At 47.1% G+C, this 21,425-nt stretch overlaps 1 protein-coding gene across 1 annotated transcript in view; it reads right to left on the bottom strand.

Moving 5' to 3' along the window:
* Positions 1-4,546: 4,546 nt before the first annotated feature.
* erich3 (glutamate-rich 3) overlaps positions 4,547-21,425 on the bottom strand; it is a 101,307-nt gene continuing 84,428 nt past the window's right edge. The window contains exons 14-15 of the mRNA XM_043700061.1: positions 10,645-20,643; positions 4,547-5,807 (exon numbers count right to left, since the gene is read on the bottom strand). Coding sequence (XP_043555996.1) covers positions 10,673-20,643 — 9,971 coding nt within the window. The 3' untranslated portion in view covers positions 4,547-5,807; positions 10,645-10,672. The remainder of the gene's footprint in view (positions 5,808-10,644; positions 20,644-21,425) is intronic.

Raw genomic sequence — 21,425 nt, forward strand, 5'->3', positions numbered from 1 at the left:
GCATGTCCTCGTTCTGTTGTCTTTCTCTTAGGCATCTGTTGATGAAATTGCGGGGGTATCCGTTTTTGGCGAATACCTTGTATAGGTGTTCCTCTTCCTCTTTTTGCAGTTCTGGTGTACTGCAGTGTGTTGTGGCCCTTTTGAGCAGGTTTCTCTGACCAAAGCAAGTGAGATATTTGACAGTGAAGTTATCCTGTTCATAGAATAGAATCATTAAATCATAGAATCCCTACAGATTGGAAACAGACCCTTCGGCCCAACAAGGCAAAAGTGAGGACTGCAGATGCTGGAGATCAGAGTCTAGATCAGAGTGGTGCTGGGAAAGCACAGCAGGTCAGGCAGCATCCGAGGAGCAGGAATCGACATTTCGGGCAAAGGCCCTTCATCAGGCATGAGGCAGGGTGCCTCCAGGGTGGAGAGATAAGTGGAGGGTGTGGGGCTGGAGAGAAGGTAGCAAAGAGTATAATAGGTGAATGAGGGTGGGGATGGAGGTGATAGGTCAGAGGGGAGGGTGGAGTGGATAGATGGGAAGGGAGATAGGCAGGTAGGACAAGTCCGGACAAGTCATGGGGACAGTGCTGAGCTGGAAGTTTGGAATTAGGGTGAGGTGGGGGAAGCGGAAATGAGGAAACTGTTGAAGTCCACATTGATGCCCTGGGGTTGAAGCGTTCCGAGATGGAAGATGAGGCGTTCTTCCTCCCGGCGTCTGGTGGTGAGGGAGCGGTGGTGAAGGAGGCCCAGAACCTCCATGTCCTCGGCAGAGTGGGAGGGGGGGTTGAAATGTTGAGCCACGGGTGCTTGTGTTGATTGGTGCGGGTGTCCTGGAGATGTTCCCTAAAGCGCTCTGCGAGAAGGCGTCCAGTCTCCCCAATGTAGAGGAGACCAACAAGTCCACACTGACTCTCCAAAGAGCAACCCACCCAGACCCAGTCTCCTACTCTATTATCATATATTTATCCCTGACTGATGCAGCAAACCTGGTCATCCTTGAACATCAGGTACAATTTCCCACGGCCAATCCACCCTAACCTGCACATCTTTGGAAACCAGAGCACTTGGAGGAAACCCACGCAGACACGGGGAGAATGATCCTCACCTCACACTGCATGAAGAAGTTTTCCCTCATCTCACCACTGCTTCTTTTACCAATCAGCGTCCAATCAGAAGCAGAAATCCCTCAAGGTACTGGAAAGAGATGAGAGAGCGAGTGTGAGTGATCTGCCTAACTGAAACGGGAAGAAGGACCCTTAGGACATCAGCAAAGCCACCACTCTGCTGTCTCTGACCTATAAGCAAAGTAAGAACAAAGAAAATTTACAGCCCAGGAACAGGCCCTTTGGCCCACCAAGCATGAGCCGATCGAAATCCACTGTCTAAACCAATCACCTAATTCCTAAGCATCTGTATCCCTCTGCTCCCCACCTACTCATGCATCTGTCCAGATGTATCTTAAATGAATCTACCGTGCCTGCCTCTACCACCTCTGCTGGCACCGTGTTCCAAATGCCCACCACCCTCTGTGTGAAGTACTTGCTGCATGTATCCCCCTTAAACTTTCCACCTCTCACCTTGAAAGCGTGACCTCTCGTTATTGAATCCTTCACCCCAGGAAAAAGCTTGTCTCTATCCACCCTGTCTATCCCCTTCATGATTTTGTAAACCTCAATCAGGTCCCCCCCTCAATCTCCTTTTTTCTAGTGAAAATAAACCTAACCTACTCAACCTCTCTTCATAGCTTGCACCTTCCATACCAGGCAACATCCTCGTAAACCTTCTCTGCACCCTCTCCAAAGCGTCCACATCCTTTTGGTAATGTGGCGACCAGAACTGTACACAGTACTCTAAATGCAGACCTGTCAGCTCTTATACTCAATACCCCGTCCGATGAAGGCCAGCCTACCATACACCTTCTTGACCACTCTACCCACCTGTGCAGCAACCTTCAGGGTACAATGGACCTGAGCTCCCAGATCTCTCTGCTCATCAACTTTTCCCAAGGCTCTTCCATTTACAGTGTAGTTCGCTCTAGAATTAGACTTCCCAAAATGCATCACCTCAGAATCCAGAGTGAGGATCATTAACTGGGAGGAAGCCAACTTCCACAGGGTAAGGCTGCATATGACCCCGAGGCATAACTACAACTGGACAATGGGCATCGGAGACACTGCAGGAAGGATTCCTGAGAATGGTTCCAGGATAAGAAAGGTCGATTATCAGGAAAACTTGGAGAAGTTGGGATTGTTTCCCTCAGAGAGCAGAAGGTTGAGAAGAGATTTGTTGGAGGTTTTCAAAATCATGAGCCATCTGGATAGAATTGGTGAAAAGATTAAGATCTGGATGGACACTGATTGGTAAAAGGAGCAGTGGTGAGGTGAGGGAAAGCTTCCTCGTGCAGTGTGAGCTGAGGATCTGGATGGGGGTGGTTAGAACTTGCTGTGGTACAGGATGATTCAATTAAAGTGCTCAGGAGGGAACTGGGCTATCAGATTAAAGGAACATCGAAAGAGGAGTCGGCTATTCAGCCCCTTGAGCCTGTTTCACCATTGAATGAGCTCAGTGGCCTAACTTCATATATCTGCCTTTGGCCCATATCTTAACAAAAATTACCTATCTCAGACTTAAAATTAACAACAGATCTAACATCAACTTCCATTTGTGGAAGAGAGTTCCAAATCTCTCCCACCCTTGGTGTGTGGAAGTGCTCCCTAACATCTCTCCTGAAGGGTTTGGCACTAATTCTCAGACTCTGCCCCCAGTTCGAGAATCCCCAATCAGTGGAAATAGTTTATCTTTATCTACCCTGTCTTTTCTTGTTAATATCTTGAAAACTTTGATCAAATCACCCCTTAACCTTCTAAATTCTAGAAGAAATTGTCTTATTTTGGATAATCTCTCCCTATAACATAACCCCTGAAGCCCAGGTCAGCCTACGTTCCAAGGCCAACCTGCCCTTTTACAGGCCCTCTGCCCAGACCTGCCCAGGCCCTCTGCCCAGGCCTGCTTCCTGTACTCCATCTGGGGTCTAATCAAGGCCTTGTATGACTGCAACATCATTTCTGCACCAATCTACTGTAGTCCTCTCGGTATAAAGGCCTGGATTCCCATTAACTTTGTTTGTGACTAGGACATGAGGTAAGGCAGGGGGGTGGCACTAGTTACAGTGCTTCTACAGAGAGCCAGTATGTGAATGGTGTGCTGAATGGCCACCTTTAGTGCTGCAATCATTTTGTGATTCAGTGACTCCAGCTAGAGACAAAGGTGTTTTATACAGACTTAATCGAATGCCCTTGCTTGTATGCTAAATGTGTGTGTTTCTAAAGCCTGCAAACCCATAAGCTTCATGAACGACTTTGTTAATCTGTCCTGTCACCTGTACAGATGGTGCACAAGCAAATTCACATCCCTTTCTCCCTGCAGCTGCTCAAGAATGACACCATTTAGCTTTTGTACTTCCATGAAAATATATCACCTCAGATCATTGTGCTTTGAGTTTTATTTTTCTCATCAGACTGCCCATTTCTGCTGAGGACCACATGTGGCCTATCGCCATCTTGCTCACTTCTTATCGGATCGCCAAGTTTCCTTTCATCTTCCCAGTTTCCATTCTTTTGCCCCCTGTCCACCCAAGTGGGAGTCATTAATCCACACCGAAACTAGCAGGGGCTATTTGAATGTTGAGAAATGGATTGTATCTATCTGACCAGAATAACACCCATTCACCATGACTCTCTGGACTCTATCCCTGAGCTACTGACCAGCACACTGCTGCTACTGAGCATTGGTGGTGGAGGAAGTGGAGGTGATGCCAATCAAGCAGCTGCTTTGTCCTGGATGGTGTAGAGCTTCTTGAGTGTTGTTGGAGCTGCCCCCATCCAGGGCAAGTGGGGAGTATTCCATCACACTCCTGACTTGTGCCTTGGAGATGGTGGACAGATTTTGGGGAGTCAGAAGGTGAGTTACTCACCTCAGTATCCCTAGTCTCTGACCTGCTCTGGTAGACTCTGTTTATGTAAGTGAGTCCAGTTCAGATTCTGATCAATGGTAACCCCAAAGATGTTGATATTGGGGGATTCAGAATTAGGACACTATCAAATGTTCCTTACTGGAGATGCTCATTGCCTGGCATTTGTGAGGTGCGATTATCACTTATCAGCCCAGATCTAGATTTCATTTGAACACGGCCTGCTTCAGTATCTGAGGAGTCATTAATGGTGCTGAATGTTGTGTAATCATGTTTTGTTTATACAAAATGCTAGTGCGGCCACACTTTGAATATTGTGTACAGTTCTGGTCCCATATTTTGGAAAGGATGTGGAAGCATTAGAAAAGGTGCAGAGGAGATTTACCAGGATGTTGCCTGGTATGGAGGGAAGGTCTTATGAGGAAAGGCTGAGAGACTTAAACCTGTTCTCATTGGCAAGAAGGAGGCTAAGAGGGGATTTGATAGAGACTTACAAGATGATCAGAGGATTAGATAGGGTAGACAGTGAAAGTCTTTTTCCTAGGATGATGATGTCAGCGTGTACGAGGGGTATAACTACAAATTGAGGGGTGATAGAGTTAAGACAGATGTCAGAGGCAGGTTCTTTACTCAGAGAGTGGTAAGGGCGTGGAATGCCCATGTAGTCAACTCAGGCACATTAGGGAGATATAAGCACATGGATGATTTTGGGATAGTGTAGGGGGATGGGCTTAGATTAGTTCACAGGTCGGTGCAACATCGAGGGCCGAAGGGCCTGTTCTGCGCTGTATAGTTCTCTGTTCTATCAGCGAACATGCCCACTTCAGACCTGATGGTGAAGGGAAGGTCATTGATGAAGCAGCTGATTGTGTTTCTGCTAATTATTGACTCACCAGAGGAAGCTCCTTATTTACTCAAACTAAAACCTTCAGAAACCCCCGGAACCTTCCCTGCTCAAAGGGGAACAATCCCAACTTCTCCAGTCTCTCCTCATTCACCAAAGTCCCTCATCCCTGATTCAATTCCAGTCAATCTCCTCCATGACAATGCCATCCTTCCTAAAGTGTGATCCATCCCACTAACATATATTTCCCTTTCATTCCATGTTTTGTATTCAAATGGCTTGATTACCAATTGCCCCATTGGCTTTAACTTTCTCATCAATTTGAACGGCATCCTTCAAGGATTTGCGATTAGGTAGCGCCAGGCCCTTCCGACTAGCCCAAAGTGCATCACCTCACACTTCTCCAGAATAAACTCTGTTTGCCACACCCCTTCCTGTTTCACCTGTCCATGTCCTCCTCCCACCTGCTGTAATCTGTAACTTGTGGGATCTTGCTGTGCATAGATTGGCTAGTCTTTTGCATAAACTACAGCAAAGACAGCGAGGGAGCAGCCTCACTCTGACAGCATTGAAATCAACAGGAATTCCTCATGGACTGACTGACCGAGTGGATGGGTTACAGCGTGGTCAAGTCTCATATTTAACATCACTCATGTCAAAATATTTATTGATATATTAACTCCATAAATAAATGTATTCGCTTCTATGGAACATAATAAAGCACAGATGTAAAGAGACAAGGTTCCAATATTGCACTTCCACACGAGGGGGGTATAAGAAATTTCTTGTCAATTCTCGCCATGGTCACACTTCCAAAGCTGGTGCATGAAGGGAGATGAGCTTCCTGTTTAAGAAGTCACAGATTCACTCAGGTTTCAGAGAGTTCACACCGATCAGAGCGAGAGTACTGCTCTGCTTCCTACTGGTCTGGCTCAGATGATCCAAGAGACAGTCTGTTATCCTAATGCTTTTCTTCACTCAGCCACAACACTGGAAAACCATCTGGAATATAAAATAGTCAAGGTTGGAAAACTGATGGGAAATGTGGCTCCAAACTACTGAGGGAGTGCGGCACTGTCAGAGGGTCAGTACTGAGGGAGTGCTGCACTGTCAGAGGTCAGTACTGAGGGAGTGCTGCTCTGTCAGAGGGTCAGTGCTGGGGGAATGCAACACTGTCAGAGGGTCAGTGCTGAGGGAGTGCCACACTGTCACAGGGTAAGTGCTGAGGGAGTGCTGCACTGTCAGAGGGTCAGTGCTGAGGGAATGCTGCACTGTCAGAGGGTCAGTACTGAGGGAGTGCCGCACTGTCAGAGGGTCAGTACTGAGGAAATGCCGCACTGTCAGTGCTGAGGGAGTGCTGCACTGTCAGAGGGTCAGTCCTGAGGGAATGCTGCACTGTCACAGGGTCAGTACTGAGGGAGTGCCTCACTGTGAGAGGGTCAGTGCTGAGGGAGTGCTGCACTGTCAGACGGTCCGCGCTGAGGGTCTGAGGTCACATGTAGGCCAGACCAGTTAAAGATGCCAATTTCCTTCCCTAAACCTCATTAGTGAATCAGTTAGGTTTTTCTGACAATCGACAATGGTTTCAGTCATCATTAAATGCTTAATTTCAGATCTTTATTGATTTCAAATTTCATCATCTGCCAATTTGAGGTGTGTACCCAGGAGTCTTCAGAACATTAAACAAAAAAAAACTAAAGAACTGCAAATGCTGGAAATCAGAAACAACAGCAGAAATTGCTGGAAAAGCTCAGCACATCTGGCAGAGTCTGTGGAGAGAAAACACAGAGTTAACAGCAGAAGGGCTGAAGAAGGGTGACTGGACCCCAAATAGATGTTTCCTCTCTCCACAGATGCTGCCAGACCTGCTGAGGTTCTCCAGCTCTTTCTGTTTATCCCCGGAACATAACCTGGGTCTCCAGCTTAATAAGCTGCTGGCATTGTGGTTGGCATGGTGGCTCAGTGGTTAGCACTGCTGCCTCACAGCACCAGGGTCCCAGGTTCAATTCCAACCTCGGGCTACTGTCTGCACATTCTCCCTAGTGTCTGTGTGGGTTTCCTCCGGGTGCTCCGGTTTCCTCCCACAATCCAAAGATGTGCAGGTTAGGTGAATTGGCCTTGCTAAATTGTCCATAGTGTCAGGTGCATTAGTTAGAGGGGGGGTGGGTTACTCTTCGGAGGGTCGGTGTGGACTTGTTGGGCCGAAGGGCCTGTTTCCACACTGTTGGGAACCTAATCTAATCTGATCAATCCCACTGCCCTTTGAGTATTGTGTGCAGGTCTGGGATGCACATTGTCGGAGGGATGTGCTTGCACTTGATAGGGTGCGGAGGGAGCTTTCCCAGGATGTTGCCTGGGCTGGAGAGTTTCAGTGATGAGGAGAGGTTGGACAGACTGGGGCTGGTTCCCTTGCTGAAGAGGAGACTGAGGGTGATATGATTGCAATAATGGATAACATGAGAAAGTAACGTTACCCCTTGGTAGAGAGATCAGTGACCAGGGGGCACAGGTAAGGGGCAGGAGGGTTAGATGGGACGGAGGAAGGAATCACTCAGAGTGGATGAAATGGAGACCTCACTGCCTGTGAGGGTGGGAGATTCAGAAACCCCCCCTTACATTTTGGTAATACTGAGGCACACAAGGCTATGGGCCAAGGGCTGGAAGCTGGAATTAGAATAATTAGGAGGGTACGTCTGACTGGCGCAGACTCAATTGGTGAATGCCTTGTTCTGTGCTGTAGGTTTCTATGACTTGATGGAGTCCAACCTTACTCGGATCATCCTTGGAGCCAGGGTGCTGGAAGTTCTATTTGTTTTTTCCAATAAAGTTCAGCTCCCACCTGATCAAATCCACGGTTGTCCCTCTGCTGAATCAGGCTGAATTCCCAAAGTTATTCTCAGTCATTGGGCTGGGTAATTTCACACCGTGATATATTCTCACAGCAACTCTCAGCCTTCCCTCCTCCTGGGATCCTCCAGCTTCTTAATTCGAATTTGTGAAATCCGCTTGCTTTGCTAATTGTTTTGTTGCTAAATGTACAATACTTATGACATTGTAAACAAGAAATACAGAGAGCACAAACCCTTTGTGTGTTGGCATGTGGATATGAAGATTATTCTATGAAGAGACACTGAGTTGAACAGACCTAAAGTTTTTCTGATTTTGAAACTGAAACATCATCTCACTGAAACGTCCAGCATTCTGGGAAGTTGAACAGGGTTAGCACTGATAGACTGCTCCCCCCCCTCCCCCATATTGAGAGTCTGTAATTTGGGGTCACAGTCTCAGGAATAAGGGGTCACTCATTTGAATTGAATTGAATTTATTGTCATGTGTACTGAGGCACAGTGATTGTACTCAAGAGAAACTTCCTCACTTAAAGAATTGCGATTGTTGGAACTCACAATCACAGAGAGCTGTCCCTGCTCAGTCTTTGAGCATGTTGAAGACCAGGTTATCAACATGGTTGGCTAAAAGGGAATGAGGAATTTGGGGAAGGATGGTTGAAGAGCAGTCAGCATCTTACTGAGCAGGATTTCTGTGTAAATGAGGGAAGAGCTCCCAGCATTCTCAGGGCTCCACCATTTTGTAGAATTGGAGATTAGGACAGAGAGCCCACTGATAGATCGGATTCACTGGAAAAACAAAGTTTCTTACCTCCCAGTTGTTAGTGAGATATGTGTGTTGCTGGCTGGGTCATTATTCATTACCCAGCTGAAAGGGCTCGGAAAAGGGATGGGCAGTCACCATTGTTCTCACACGAATGGCTGATTATGGGCCAACGTGAAGGAACAGGTAACAGATACAAAGAGGCTAAGTAAGAGAAATTAAGTAAGAAACTCAGAAAGAGAAAGCTAGACAGGGAGTGAGCGAAAATGGTGGGGAAGGGCAGAACACGTGCATTCCCTTTTAGAATTTCAAAGCTTTCAAAAACACTTTGTCTCCAGTGACATTTTTTGAGATGTTGTCATGTCACTGTTGTAACATTGTCATAGCACAGCAACCCATTTCCTCACAGGAAAATGTTACACACCGTGATGATAATGACTGGGTGATATGAGTGGAGACGTTACAGGAGACCGATGAAGTTAACCAGAAATACAGGCTTCGCCTCAACGGTGACACAGCAAAGGGGGTGTTGCAGAGGGAAAGCTCTGCCAGATTCTGATTAATGGTAGATGCCGTCCTTTACCTTAGATCAGGGGCTGAGTGTTAACATCAGTGGGCTAATAATCCCGAACCCCTCCCCTGCACTCCCGCCCCACCCTGTTCCCTCCAATCCCAGCTAATACTCTGTAGCCAAGGTCAGAATCCCACTGTGGCTGATTGCAAAATTTGAATTTAATAAAAACTGAAATAACAAACTTGTCTAATAATGACCATCCGTTTGAAAAAAGCTATTGTAAAAACCATCAGGGCGGAAATCTGCCTTCCTTACCTGGTCTGGCCTACATGTGACACCTAACTCACAGCAATGGGGTTCACTCTGAAACTACCCTCTGGGTAGATAGGGATGGGTATTAAATGACTCAGCCAGAGATGCTCATATCCCATGAATGATTAACTAAAAGCTCATCTTGCAAGATGCGGAAACTCCCAAAGGTCACAGTGGAGCCCTAACCAGGATTGTGGTGTGGGGATGCAGTTAAAAAGGAGCAGCCAGCTTCTCCATCACAACAACAATCCAAAAGTGAAAGGTCTCATGTGGCTGGTGACAATGTGCAGAACATCAGAGAGGTTCCAATCAAACCATTTGAAATGAGATCCTCAGACATTTCTTGTGTGTATGACGGACAAACGGAGCAGGGCTTCATGGGGAGGGGGAGACCAGGTGTGGACAGGAAGCAGCTGTGGTCAGTGATACAGCTCCTGTACTTTGGGGCATGTTAAGGGTGTGACAGGACCGTGCCCTGTCAGAGACGGGTTCTGTGCTGTTTCTCTTGCAGACACAGAACGTCTCTGTCAGGCAGGCCATTGGTAAACAGCTTCTCAGTACTGCCTCGGTGGATCATGACAGGACGTGCTCCCAGGAAGGGTTTTAGTTTTTGCTGTCGGTTTGTGAGAAAGCTGTTGCTTGCTGCTGGGAGCTGCGAGAGCAAAGTCTTCGACCAAAGGCTTCCTCTTAAAAATCAACAGGCACAGGTCGTTAATATCTTCTGCTTTGGAGAGGGACAGCATGTGAGAACCAGAACTGTTTGTTGAATTGCATATTACCAAAAGGTGTATTTATGGGATACTCCCTATACTTGGAACAGTTGATGGTTCGGGGTTAAATAATATGTAATCTTGTTAAGTAATTCAACTGAATTATGCCAAAGTTTTATTTTGTATTTTAACTGTTGTAAGGATAACTTGTGTTTTGATTAAAACTGAGTGGTGAACCAATCAAGTCACATCTGGAACACAGTGCCTTTAAATAAATATACAAGTTCGGGTCCAGATCACCTTTTGGGCACCTGGTCCGGTCCATAATGAGGGGAATGGGAGGGGGATATTTACTGAAAGGCACAACAGCTGGAGAGCAAGTCCCTGGACCACTGGAGATGGTTGGGTGGGTTACCTGAGGGGACAGTGGGAATAGAAGTCCATGTTGACAGATTATTGACAATGTTATCAATCCTCTTGGAGAGAGGCTGGAGAAGACAGACAGGACAATCAGCTTTTAGTGATGTGGATTAAAGATAAATGCTCACAAGACCTGACCTGCTCTTCCTCCAGATGGTGGACCCCAGTATTTGTAATGTCGCTCTGGGAGAGCAGGTGGAGGGAGCCTTTTGAATGGGAAGGAGAGATTTGAGTCCACTGTTTGGAAATGTTGCAATAGTGTGTAGGAACATACCTTTGATGTTGTTGTGGTGAGGCTCAGGTTAGGCTGTAGTTCCCTGGTCTTGGAAGACCTGCCCCTCGTCCGTTTCTGGCTGGGCCAATGAGGTGAGAGTGCTGTCTCCCTGCTGGGTGACAGGAGTCACATGAATCAAATGTGGAGTGTCAGAGTTTCCACTGGCTTCCGGCAGCAGCTTTGTCAAATCTGTATCAAGTCCATGGTTGGAGAAGGTTTCTCTTTGATCTCCCTCACTGGGTGACACTAATCTGGGAGGTCTCTCTCCAGCAGCTCCCAGAGTGCTGTCTTTTCTGCTTACAGATCCCAACATTCCCACTGCTTCATCAGGAAGGCTGGAGAAGCTCCAAGCCTTAGGGAAAGTGGTGTCTCTATCCAGGCTCCGGCATTGGCTCCTCCAGTGCCTTACTGACTGTGGGGTAGCAATGGGCAAGCCGATCTCCATCTGACAGCTGGAATATACACGCACTGCCTTCCCAATTCTTTTTTCCAAATGCCAACCTCTGACAGGAAAGAGCCTTTGAAGTTCTTTCATTGCTTCCTGGCTCTCAGTGTCCTGGTTTGTACCCTGACTCTGGACACACTCCACTGCCTCCCTGTCCTGTGTTTCTGTCACTGCCTCCCTGTCCTGTGTTTCTATCACTGCTTCCCTGTCCTGTGTTTCTATCACGGCCTCCCTGTCCTGTGTTTCTGTCACTTCCTCCAAGTTCTGTGTTTCTATCACTGCCTCCCAGTCCTGTGTTTCTATCACTGCCTCCCTGTCCTGTGTTTCTGTCATTGCCTCCCTGTCCTGTGTTTCTATCACTGCCTCCTTGTCCTGTGTTTCTACCACTGCCGCCCTGCTCTGTGTTTCTATCACTGTCTCCTTGTCCTGTGATTCTATCACTGCCTCCTTGTCCTGTGTTTCTACTACTGCCTCCCTGTCCTGTGTTTCTACCACTGCCTCCCTGTCCTGTGTTTCTATCACTGCCTCCTTGTCCTGTGTTTCTATCACTGCTTCGCTGCCCTGTGTTTCTATCACTGCCTCCCTGTCCTGTGTTTCCATCACTGCCGCCCTGTCCTGTGTTTTTATCACTGCCACCATGTCCTGTGTTTCTGTCACTGACTCCCTGTCCAGTGTTTCTATCACTGTCTTCCAGTCCTGTGTTTTTATCACTTCCTTCCTGTCTTGTGTTTCTGTCACTGTCTCCCTGCCCTGTGTTTCTGTCCCTGCCTTTCTGTCCTGTGTTTCTATCGCTGCCTCACTGTCCTGTGTTTCCATCACTGCCTTGCTATCCTGTGTTTTTATCACTGCCTCCCTGCCCTGTGTTTTTTCCACTGCCTCTCTGTCCTGTGTTTCTATCACTGCCTCCCTGCCCTGTATTTTTTCCACTGCCTTCTTGTCCTGTGTTTCTATCACTGCCTTCTTGTGCTGTGTTTCCATCACTGCCTCCCTGTCCTGTGTTTTTATCACTGCCTCCCTGTCCTGTGTTTCTATCACTATCTCCTTGTCCTGTGTTTCTATCACTGCCTCCCTGTCCTGTGTTTCTATCACTATCTCCTTGTCCTGTGTTTCTATCACTGCCTCCCTGTCCAGTGTTTCTATCATTGTCTCCCTGTCCTGTGTTTTTTCCACTGTCTCTGTGTCCTGTGTTTCTATCATTGCCTCAGTGTCCTGTGTTTTTTCCACTGTCTCCGTGTCTTCTGTTTCTCCCACCGCCTTCAAATCCTGAATTTCTGTGATTGTTTTCTGATCCTGTGCTTGTACCGTGAACTCCTTGTCCAGTCTTTCTCCCACTGCATCGCTATTCTCTGTTTCTATGTCTGACACTCCATCCTGTGTTTGTAACTTGGACTTCTTGTGTTGTGTTTCTCCTACTTCCTTCATGTTTTGTGTTTCTACTATACATTCCTTCCCTGTTTCCATTACTGTTTTCCTGTCATTGGTTTTTAGCATAGCCCTCTTCTGTGATTCTGCCACCATCTCCATATATTCTGTTTCCACCTCTGCATCTCTATCTCGCACTGCCCCGCTGTCCTGTGTTTCTACAACAGCCTGCGTGTGTTGTGTCTCCATCACCCTCTCCCCGTCCTGTGTTTCTATCGCTGCCCCGCTGTCCTGTGTTTCTATAACAGCCTGCATGTGTTGTGTCTCCATCACCCTCTCCCCATCCTGTGTTTCTATCACTGCCCTGCTGTCCTGTGTTTCTATAACAGCCTGCATGTGTTGTGTCTCCATCACCCTCTCCCCATCCTGTGTTTCTATCACTGCCTTGCTGTTCTGTGTTTCTATAACAGCCCGCATGTTTTTTGTGTCCACTGCTCCCTCCCTGTCCTGTGTTTCTATCACTGCTCCACTGTCCTGTGTTTCTATAAGAACCTGCGTGTGTTGTGTCTCCATCACCCCCTCCCCGTCTTGTGTTTCTATCACTGCCCCGCTGTTCTGTGTTTTCATAACAGCCCACACGTGTTCTGTGTCCACTGCTCCCTCCCCGTCCTGTGTTTCTATCACTGCCCCTCTGTCCTGTGTTTCTATAACAGCCTGCATATGTTGTGTGTCCACTGCTCCCTCCCTGTCCTGTGTTTCTATCACTGCCCTGCTGTCCTGTGTTTCTATAACAGCCTGCGTGTGTTGTGTCTCCATCACCCCCTCCCCGCCCTGTGTTTCTATCACTGCCCTGCTGTCCTGTGTTTCTATAACAGCCTGCGTGTGTTGTGTCTCCATCACCCTCTCCCCATCCTGTGCTTCTATCACTGACCTGCTGTCCTGTGTTTCTATAACGGCCTGCATGTGTTGTGTGTCCACTGCTCCCTCCCCATCCTGTGTTTCTATCACTGCCCTGCTGTCCTGTGTTTCTATAACAGCCTGCGTGTGTTGTGTCTCCATCACCCCCTCCCCGTCCTGTGTTTCTATCACTGCCCCGCTGTCCTGTGTTTCTATAACAGCCTGCATGTGTTGTGTGTCCACTGCTCCCTCCCTGTCCTGTGTTTCTATCACTGCCCTGCTGTCCTGTGTTTCTATAACAGCCTGCGTGTGTTGTGTCTCCATCACCCTCTCCCCATCCTGTGTTTCTATCATTGCCCTGCTGTCCTGTGTTTCTATAACGACCCGCATGTGTTGTGTGTCCACTGCTCCCTCCCTGTCCTGTGTTTCTCCCAATATTTTAATGACTGTTGTTTCTGACTCTGTCTGCCTGTCTTCGGGTTCTGGCTCAGGCTGCGGATCCAAGATTTCCAACCCCAGATCCTTGATGTGAATTTCTCTCACTGATTCTACCTTCTCTGTTTCAGAACTCGCATGTTTGGCTTGTCTTTCCTCCAAGCCCTTTGTGTCCTGTGTTGCTTGCATAGGATCCTGGTGCTGTGTTTCTCGACCAGGATCAATGTCCTGTATTTCAGATAAAACTTCAATGACCTGTTTTTCTGACACTATTTGTGGGTCTTGTAATCTAATGACATTTTTCTCAACCTGTATTTTTATCATTGCTTCCAGGTGCCCTGTTTCTGACTCTATTTCTTTGGCATATATTTCTGACACACTGTCCTCATCCTGTGTTCCTGTCACTGACTCTTGGTCCTGCATTTCAGATATTGTTTCCCTGGCTTGAATTTCTGACACTACTTCTTTGTCCTGTTTTTTGGACCCTGCTTCCTGCTGCTGTGCTTCTGATGCTGTATCTGTTACCTGTGTTTCTGATGCAGTTTCTGAGTCCTGTGTTTCAGACATGTTTTCAGCAGTCTGCGTATCTTCTGCTGATTTCCTGTCATGTGTTTCTAACTGTGTTGCTTTCTCTCTTTTGGATACGGTTTTCAGCTTTGGTGTTTCTGACATTATTTCCCTAATTTGTGGTTTTGCCATTATTTTGGTGATCTGTGGTGCCATCACTGTTTCCTGGTCTGGTGTTTCTGATGCTGTTTCTTGGTGCTGTGTTTTAGATATTGTTTCCACGTCCTGTATTTCTGCTGCTGCTTCTCTGCTTTGTGTTTCTGTCAGTGTTTTATTATCATGCTGTTCTGACAGTGTTGTCTCTTGTTTTTCAAGTACTGTTTCCAGCTTCGGTGTTTCTGGCACTGTTTCATTGATTTGTGTTTCTGATGCTGTTTTCTGGACCTGCATTTCTGACATTGTTTTCATGTCATGTGGTCCGTAAATTGTTTCCTGGTCCTGTGCCTCAGACACTGTTTCCTGGTCCTGTGCTTCAGTCACTGCATTTTTGTCTTGTGTTTCTGAGACTGTTTTCTTGTCTGATGGTTTTGACACTGTCTCTTGGTCTTGTGTTTCAGACACTGTTCCCCTTTCCTGTGTTTCTGACAATGTTTCTTGGTTCTGTGTTTCAGATATAGCTTCCTTATCTGATGTTTCTGACACTTGTTTCTGGTCCTGTGTTTCTGATACTATTTCTTGATCCCATGTTTTAGAGACTATTTCCTGGTCCGGTGTTTCAGACACTGTTTCTTGGTCCTGTGTTTCAGACACTGATTTCTGGTCCTGTGTTTCAGGCGTTCTTTCTTGATCATGTGTTTCAGAGCCTGTTTCTTGATCTTCAAGTTCCAATATCGTTTTTGTGCCTTGTGTTTCTTGTTCTGGCAAGTTGGTTACTGTTTCCTTGCTTTGTGTTCTAGATACATTGTCTGGTGTTTCTGACATTGCTTCCACATCCTGTGTTTCAGCCACTGTTTCCTGGTTCTGTGTTTCAAACACCATTTCCTGATCCTGTGTTTCAGCCACTGTTTTTTTTTCATGTGACTCTGACAGTGTTTCTTGGCTCTGTGTTTCTGACAATGCTTCTACGTCCTCCATCCCTGACACAGTTTCCTGGGCAAGTGTTTCTGATGCTGTACTCTGGTCCTGTGTTTCAGAGATTGTTTCTAGGTCCTGTGTTTTTGATGTTTCCTTTATGTTTGTTTTTGACACAGTGTCCTGGTCCTGTGTTTCAGACACTATTTCTTTGTCTGGTGTTTCGGATACCCCTTCTTGGTCCTGTTTTTCCTTGCTTTGTCTTTCAGATTTTGTTTCCTGGTCTTGTGTTTCTGATGCCTTTTCTTGATCCTGTACTTCAGGCAATGTTTCCTTACCTTCTGTTTTAGATACTGTTTCTTGGTCCTGTGTTTTAGACACTATTACCTTGTTTTGTGTTTCTAACATTGTTACCTGGTCTTGTGTTTCTGTCAGTGTTTGTAGGTCCTGTATCCCTGACACTCCTTTCTGGGTGTGAGTTTCTGATGCCTTTCCCTGCTCCAATGGTTCTGACGTTCTTTCCACATCTGGTGTTTTTGAAATCGTTTCCTGGTACTGTGTTTCAGACACTGTTTCCCTGTCCTGTATTTCAGAAAGAGTCTCATGGTTGGGCTTTTCACACAGTATTTTCCTATCTTGTGCTCCTGAGACAATTTCCCTGGCCTGTGTTTCAGACACTGTCTCCCTGCCCTGTGTTTCAAGTTCTGGTTCCTGATTCTGTGTTTCAAACACTATCTGCATGTCCTGCATTTCAGGCACTGGTTCCTGATCCTGTGTTTCAGACACTGTTTCCCTGTCCTGTGTTTCAAGTTCTGGTTCCTGATTCTGTGTTTCAGACACTGTCTCCCTGTCCTGCGTTTCAGACATAGTTTCCATGTCCTGTGTATCAGGTGCTGGTTCCTGATCCTGCATTTCAGACACTGTCTCCCTGTCCTGTGTTTCAGACATGGTTTCCATGTCCTGTATTTCAGGTGCTGGTTCCTGATCCTGTGTTTCAGACACTGTCTCCCTGTCCTGTGTTTGAGACACTGTCTCCCTGTCCTGTGTTTCAAGTTCTGATTCCTGATTCTGTATTTCAGACACTGTCTTTCTGTCCTGCGTTTCAGACATAGTTTCCATGTCCTGTGTTTCAGGTGCTGGTTCCTGATCCTGCGTTTCAGGTGCTGGTTCCTGATCCTGCGTTTCAGACACTGTCTCCCTGTCCTGTGTTTCAGACATGGTTTCCATGTCCTGTGTTTCAGGTTCTGGTTCCTGATTCTGTGTTTCAGACACTGTCTCCCTGCCCTGCATTTCAGGCAGTGTTTCCTGATCCTGTGTTTCAAGTTCTGGTTCCTGATTCTGTGTTTCAGACACTGTCTCCCTGTCCAGTGTTTCAGGCCCTGGTTCCTGATCCTGTGTTTCAGCCACTGTTTCCCTGTCCTGCATATCAGGTGTGTGTTCTTGATCCTTTGTTACAGACACTGTCTCCTTGTCCTGTGTTTCAGGTGCTGGTTCCTGATCCTGTGTTTCTGACACTGTCTCCCTGTCCTGCGTTTCAGGTTTTGGTTCCTGATCCTGTGTTTCAGGTGCTGGTCCATGATCTTGTGTTTCAGACACTATTTCCCTGTCATGTGTTTCAGATACCACCTTCCTGTCCTGTGTTTCAGGTGCTGGTTCCTGACCCTGTGTTTCAGACACTGTTTCCCTGTCCTGCATCTCAGGTTCTCGTTCCTGATCCTGTGTTTCAGACACTGTTTCCCTGTCCTGTGTTTCAGGTGCTGGTTCCTGATCCTGTGTGTCAGACACTGTCTTCCTGTCCTGCTTTTCAGGTTCTGGTCCCATGTCCTGTGTTTCAGACACTGTTTCACTATCCTGTGTTTCAGGCACTGTTTCCCTGTCCTGCATTTCAGGTTCTGGTTCCTGATTCTGTGTTTCAGACACTGTCTCCCTCTCCTGTGTTTCAGCCACTGTCTCTCTGTCCTGCATTTCAGGTTCTGGTTCCTGGTCCTGTGTTTGAGGCACTGTTTCACTATCCTGTGTTTCAGACACTGTCTCCCTGTCCTGTGTTGGTGACACTGTCTCCCTGTCCTGCGTTTCAGGTTCTGGTTCCTGATCCTGTGTTTCAGACACTGTCTCCCTGTCCTGTGTTTCAGGTTCTGGTTCCTGATCCTGTGTTTCAGGTGCTGGTTTCTGATCCTGCGTGTCAGATTCTGTTTTGCTATCCTGTGTTTCAGGCACTGTTTCCCTGTCCTGCATTTCAGGTTCTGGTTCCTGATTCTGTGTTTCAGACACTGTCTCCCTCTCCTGTGTTTCAGATGCTGTCTCCCTTTCCTGTGTTTCAGGTGCTGGTTCCTGATCCTGTGTGTCAGACACTGTTTCACTATCCTGTGTTTGAGACACTGTCTCCCTGTCCTGTGTTTCAGACACTGTGTCTCTGTCCTGCATTTCAGGTTCTCGTTCCTGATCCTGTGTTTCAGACACTGTTTCCCTGTCCTGTGTTTCAGACACTGTCTCCCTGTCCTGGATTTCAGGTTCTGGTTCCTGGTCACATGTTTCATACACTGTTTCACTATCCTGTGTTTCAGACACTGTCTCCCTGTCCTGTGAGTCTGGTTCTTGTTCCTGATCCTGTGTTTCAGACATTGTTTCCCTGTCCTGTGTTTCAGACAGTGTCTCCCTGTCCTGCGTTTCAGGTTCTGGTTCCTGGTCCTGTGTTTGAGACACTGTCTCCCTGTCCTGTGTTTCAGACACTGTCTCCCTGTCCTGCATTTCAGGGGCTAGTTCCTGATCCAGTATTTCAGACACTGTTTCGCTATCCTGTGTTTCAGACACTGTTTCCTCGTCTTGCATTTCTTTTGGTTCCATGAACTGATTTAGTCCCACAGCCCCCATGCTTTGTATTACTGAGCTCTCATCACCTCTCTCTAACATCATTCCTGCTCCTTTTTCAGCTGCTCTTGAATCAGTCTCCATGTGCTCTGCTTCCATTCCATTCTCAACCTCCTTTTCCACTTGCTGCCTTGCAGCCCCAGTTTCGTCCAAACACTCCCTCGACTCCTTGGGGCTAGCTTTTGCTTTTAGCATCCAATCGGGTCTGTGTCTGTCAGTGTTCTGCGCTGCCCTGCCCATTGCTGCTTGTATTTCTCGAGTTGCCTGCTCTCCTTCGACAAGTTGTGGTCGGACTGTCATGTCCTCTGAATCTGACATTTCACCCTGAAATTTCACACACCTCTGCTCTCCCATGAACCCCCAAGTTTCAGCATCAGCTAAAGTTTCTAAACCGTCCGCACTCCCCAGCTCCTCCCCTTTCTGCTGACCTGACGCTGCTTGACCTTTTCCTTCATTGACCAATGGGGGGGAACCACTGCAATTGCCAAAGTTGCCCTGTGCCCGCACCAGTCTCTGAATTGCCCCTTTCCCCTGGCTTTCTTCACCTTGTTCATCCTCTGCAGTCAGTCGCCTCAAATCCACTTCCCCAACATCTCCTCCTGAACTTGCCTCCACTCCTCTCACTTTATGAAGCTTCACCTCGCTTGCAGGAGCTGCCAAGTCCTCCTTCCTTTCAGGATCCAGCTCAGTTGCCTCCCCTGTTTGTGTTTCTGAGCTTGCTCCAGGTACAGGATCTGAGCTGACCAAAGGTTCACCTGATGGTGTTTCCAATAGAAGGTCAAGACCAGCATCTGTCCACCGTACAGCTGATTTAATAAGCAAGGATCCCATCTGTATTACTTCTCCATCACATCCTCCCATCTCCACACTTGATGGTTTGGAACTTGACTTAGAAACTGCCACTTCTTTGACTTCACTCTTTCCACCAATCTCCTTTTCTTCCAATATTCCTTCCAAAGCATTTTCCACGTTCTCTCTACCATAGACTTCAGATGGGATCAGTTCCAGATTACCAATCACCATGGCTAGATTACTTCTGTTGACTTCCTGACCACTTCCAATTGGTAAGAAACCCATTCGTAGATCTTTCTCATCATCAAGAATCTCTAATACTTTTCCCATTGGAATATTCTCTTCTGGTTCAACGTTAGCCCTGGGAGCATCCGACAATGAGATTCCAATGTCAGAATCTTCCTCAGGATCTCTGTAGCTCTCACCTTGTGATCCACATTCTTGTTCCAGGATTTTGTATGCTGACTCTTCAGGGAATTCCTCATCTTTTGCTTCCTGAACATTCCCAACATCTGGATCTGTCCATTCCAGAGCTTTCACATCCATGTCCTTTTGCTCTTCGGATCCCACTCCTTGCGAGGATTCACTCACCACATCTGGAACATATTTCCATGGTGTTCTGGGAATGTCCGTTTGATCTGTCACAGTCATCTCGTGTTCTCTGGCACTAAGCCCTGGAATCAGGAGGTTTCTGGACATCCCACTATCCAATTTCTCAAGTATTGCGACAGATGAGGTCACTTCCTTGATGCCCTCATTTCCAGTTGTCAAATCATTGGAAGAGTGTATTGGTTGACTCAGATCTTCCTCCTGTTCGTCCTTTAGCAATTCTGGGTTCCCTTCCTGTTTGGCACCCAGTGCCACCCTCCTTCTTCCTCTGACATTGAGTGGGCTCAGCATTGAGATGGATGATTGATGTCGCTCAGTTTTCTCATAAACTACACAGTCGCTTTTCCCCACAGCAGATGCTCCCAGTCTCAGCTGGTGAGCTGTAGACAGTGTGTTCACTGCTGAAACACTCTGCTCCCTGATCGCTGGTGCACACTGACCTTTCACCTTGCTTGCTGCTTGTCTGTTTCTCCCAGGCTCTGTAAGATCAGGCTCTGCACAGATTACTCCTCTGTCTGTGTGTGCAGCCAATGCTCTGTCCCCTGATTTTGAATCTTCTCCACTTCCAGCTCCACTGGTTTGACTTCCATCTCCCTCCCAAACTTTCTCACTTTTGATCTTTTTGCCCTTTTCTTCATAGAATCTTCCTTGTCCTTCCTCTGTTTCTCGCCCTTTTGGTATTGACCAGTCCCAACGTGTTTCCCCATTTTCAGAAGCTGCTTCTTCTGTATGCCTGGGAGGAGACAGAGGCCCTTCACAAACCACAGTCTCTTCTGGACCCTCTCTCATTGGGGTTAAGGCAATGCCTTTGGTCTTAGAGATGTCTACTGTTCCTCCTGTCACCTTGCAATCTTCAACGTCTGGATTCCTGTACCCTACTGTTAACCTTTTCGCCTCCAGTGTTGTGATTGGCTCCCCGGGATTCCGAGTTAATGGATCTGTCCGATACTCTGCTCTCATTCCCAGAGATTGCGTTACTCCAAACGCGATCACTCCAGCTGATGGGATCTCATCTGAAACAGATCACAGAAATGGTATCGGCTTGTCAAATAAAGCAGCCGTTTATCATTGCGACCGTTTCTAAAAACAAATATTCTCAAAGTGCTTCAAAAAAACAATTGTCAAAGTTTGAGATTGAGCCACTGGTGGCACCAGGGAGTCTGATCAAAAGCTGGGGTCAAACAGATCTGTTCAAGGAATGTGTGGAAGCTGGCAAAGAGCAGAGAGGTTTATCGAGAGAACATAGGAGCAAGAAGATCGAAGGGTCAGCTGCCAACATTGGAGTTCAAGGGCAGACTTGGAGAAGGACACAGACATCAGAGGAGTGTAGGGCTGGAGGGGGTTACAGAAATAGGGAGGGTGGAGGGGCTGGAGCAGTTCACACACCCATGGAGAAGTGGAGGGACTGGAGGAGCCAGAGATACTGAGGGCTGTAGGGCTGCAGGAGTTCAGAGAGCTAGTGAGAACTGTGAAGGCAGGTTTGAAGAATTTCGATCAGTTAACAGACATGTGGAGTGCTGTTCTAGAGGAGGTTACAGAAATCACCAGGATTGCAGATACTGGAAAATATTACAAAGACAGTGAGCTGTAGTACTTCAGGAGGTTACAGCGACAGGATGCGTTGAGGAGTTGGAGGCTGCTGCAGGTGTTAAACGTGCTGCAAGGGATCAATAACCTTACATTGATCAGGAGGATTGGAAGCTCTGGAGATTAAGAATGAGAATTCAGTAACTGAAGAATATCACAGAGATGTGGAGTAACATATGAGTTAGAGGAGTTATGACATGAGATGAGC

Source organism: Chiloscyllium plagiosum, chromosome 11, assembly GCF_004010195.1.
Source record: "Chiloscyllium plagiosum isolate BGI_BamShark_2017 chromosome 11, ASM401019v2, whole genome shotgun sequence".
Taxonomy (NCBI): domain Eukaryota; kingdom Metazoa; phylum Chordata; class Chondrichthyes; order Orectolobiformes; family Hemiscylliidae; genus Chiloscyllium; species Chiloscyllium plagiosum.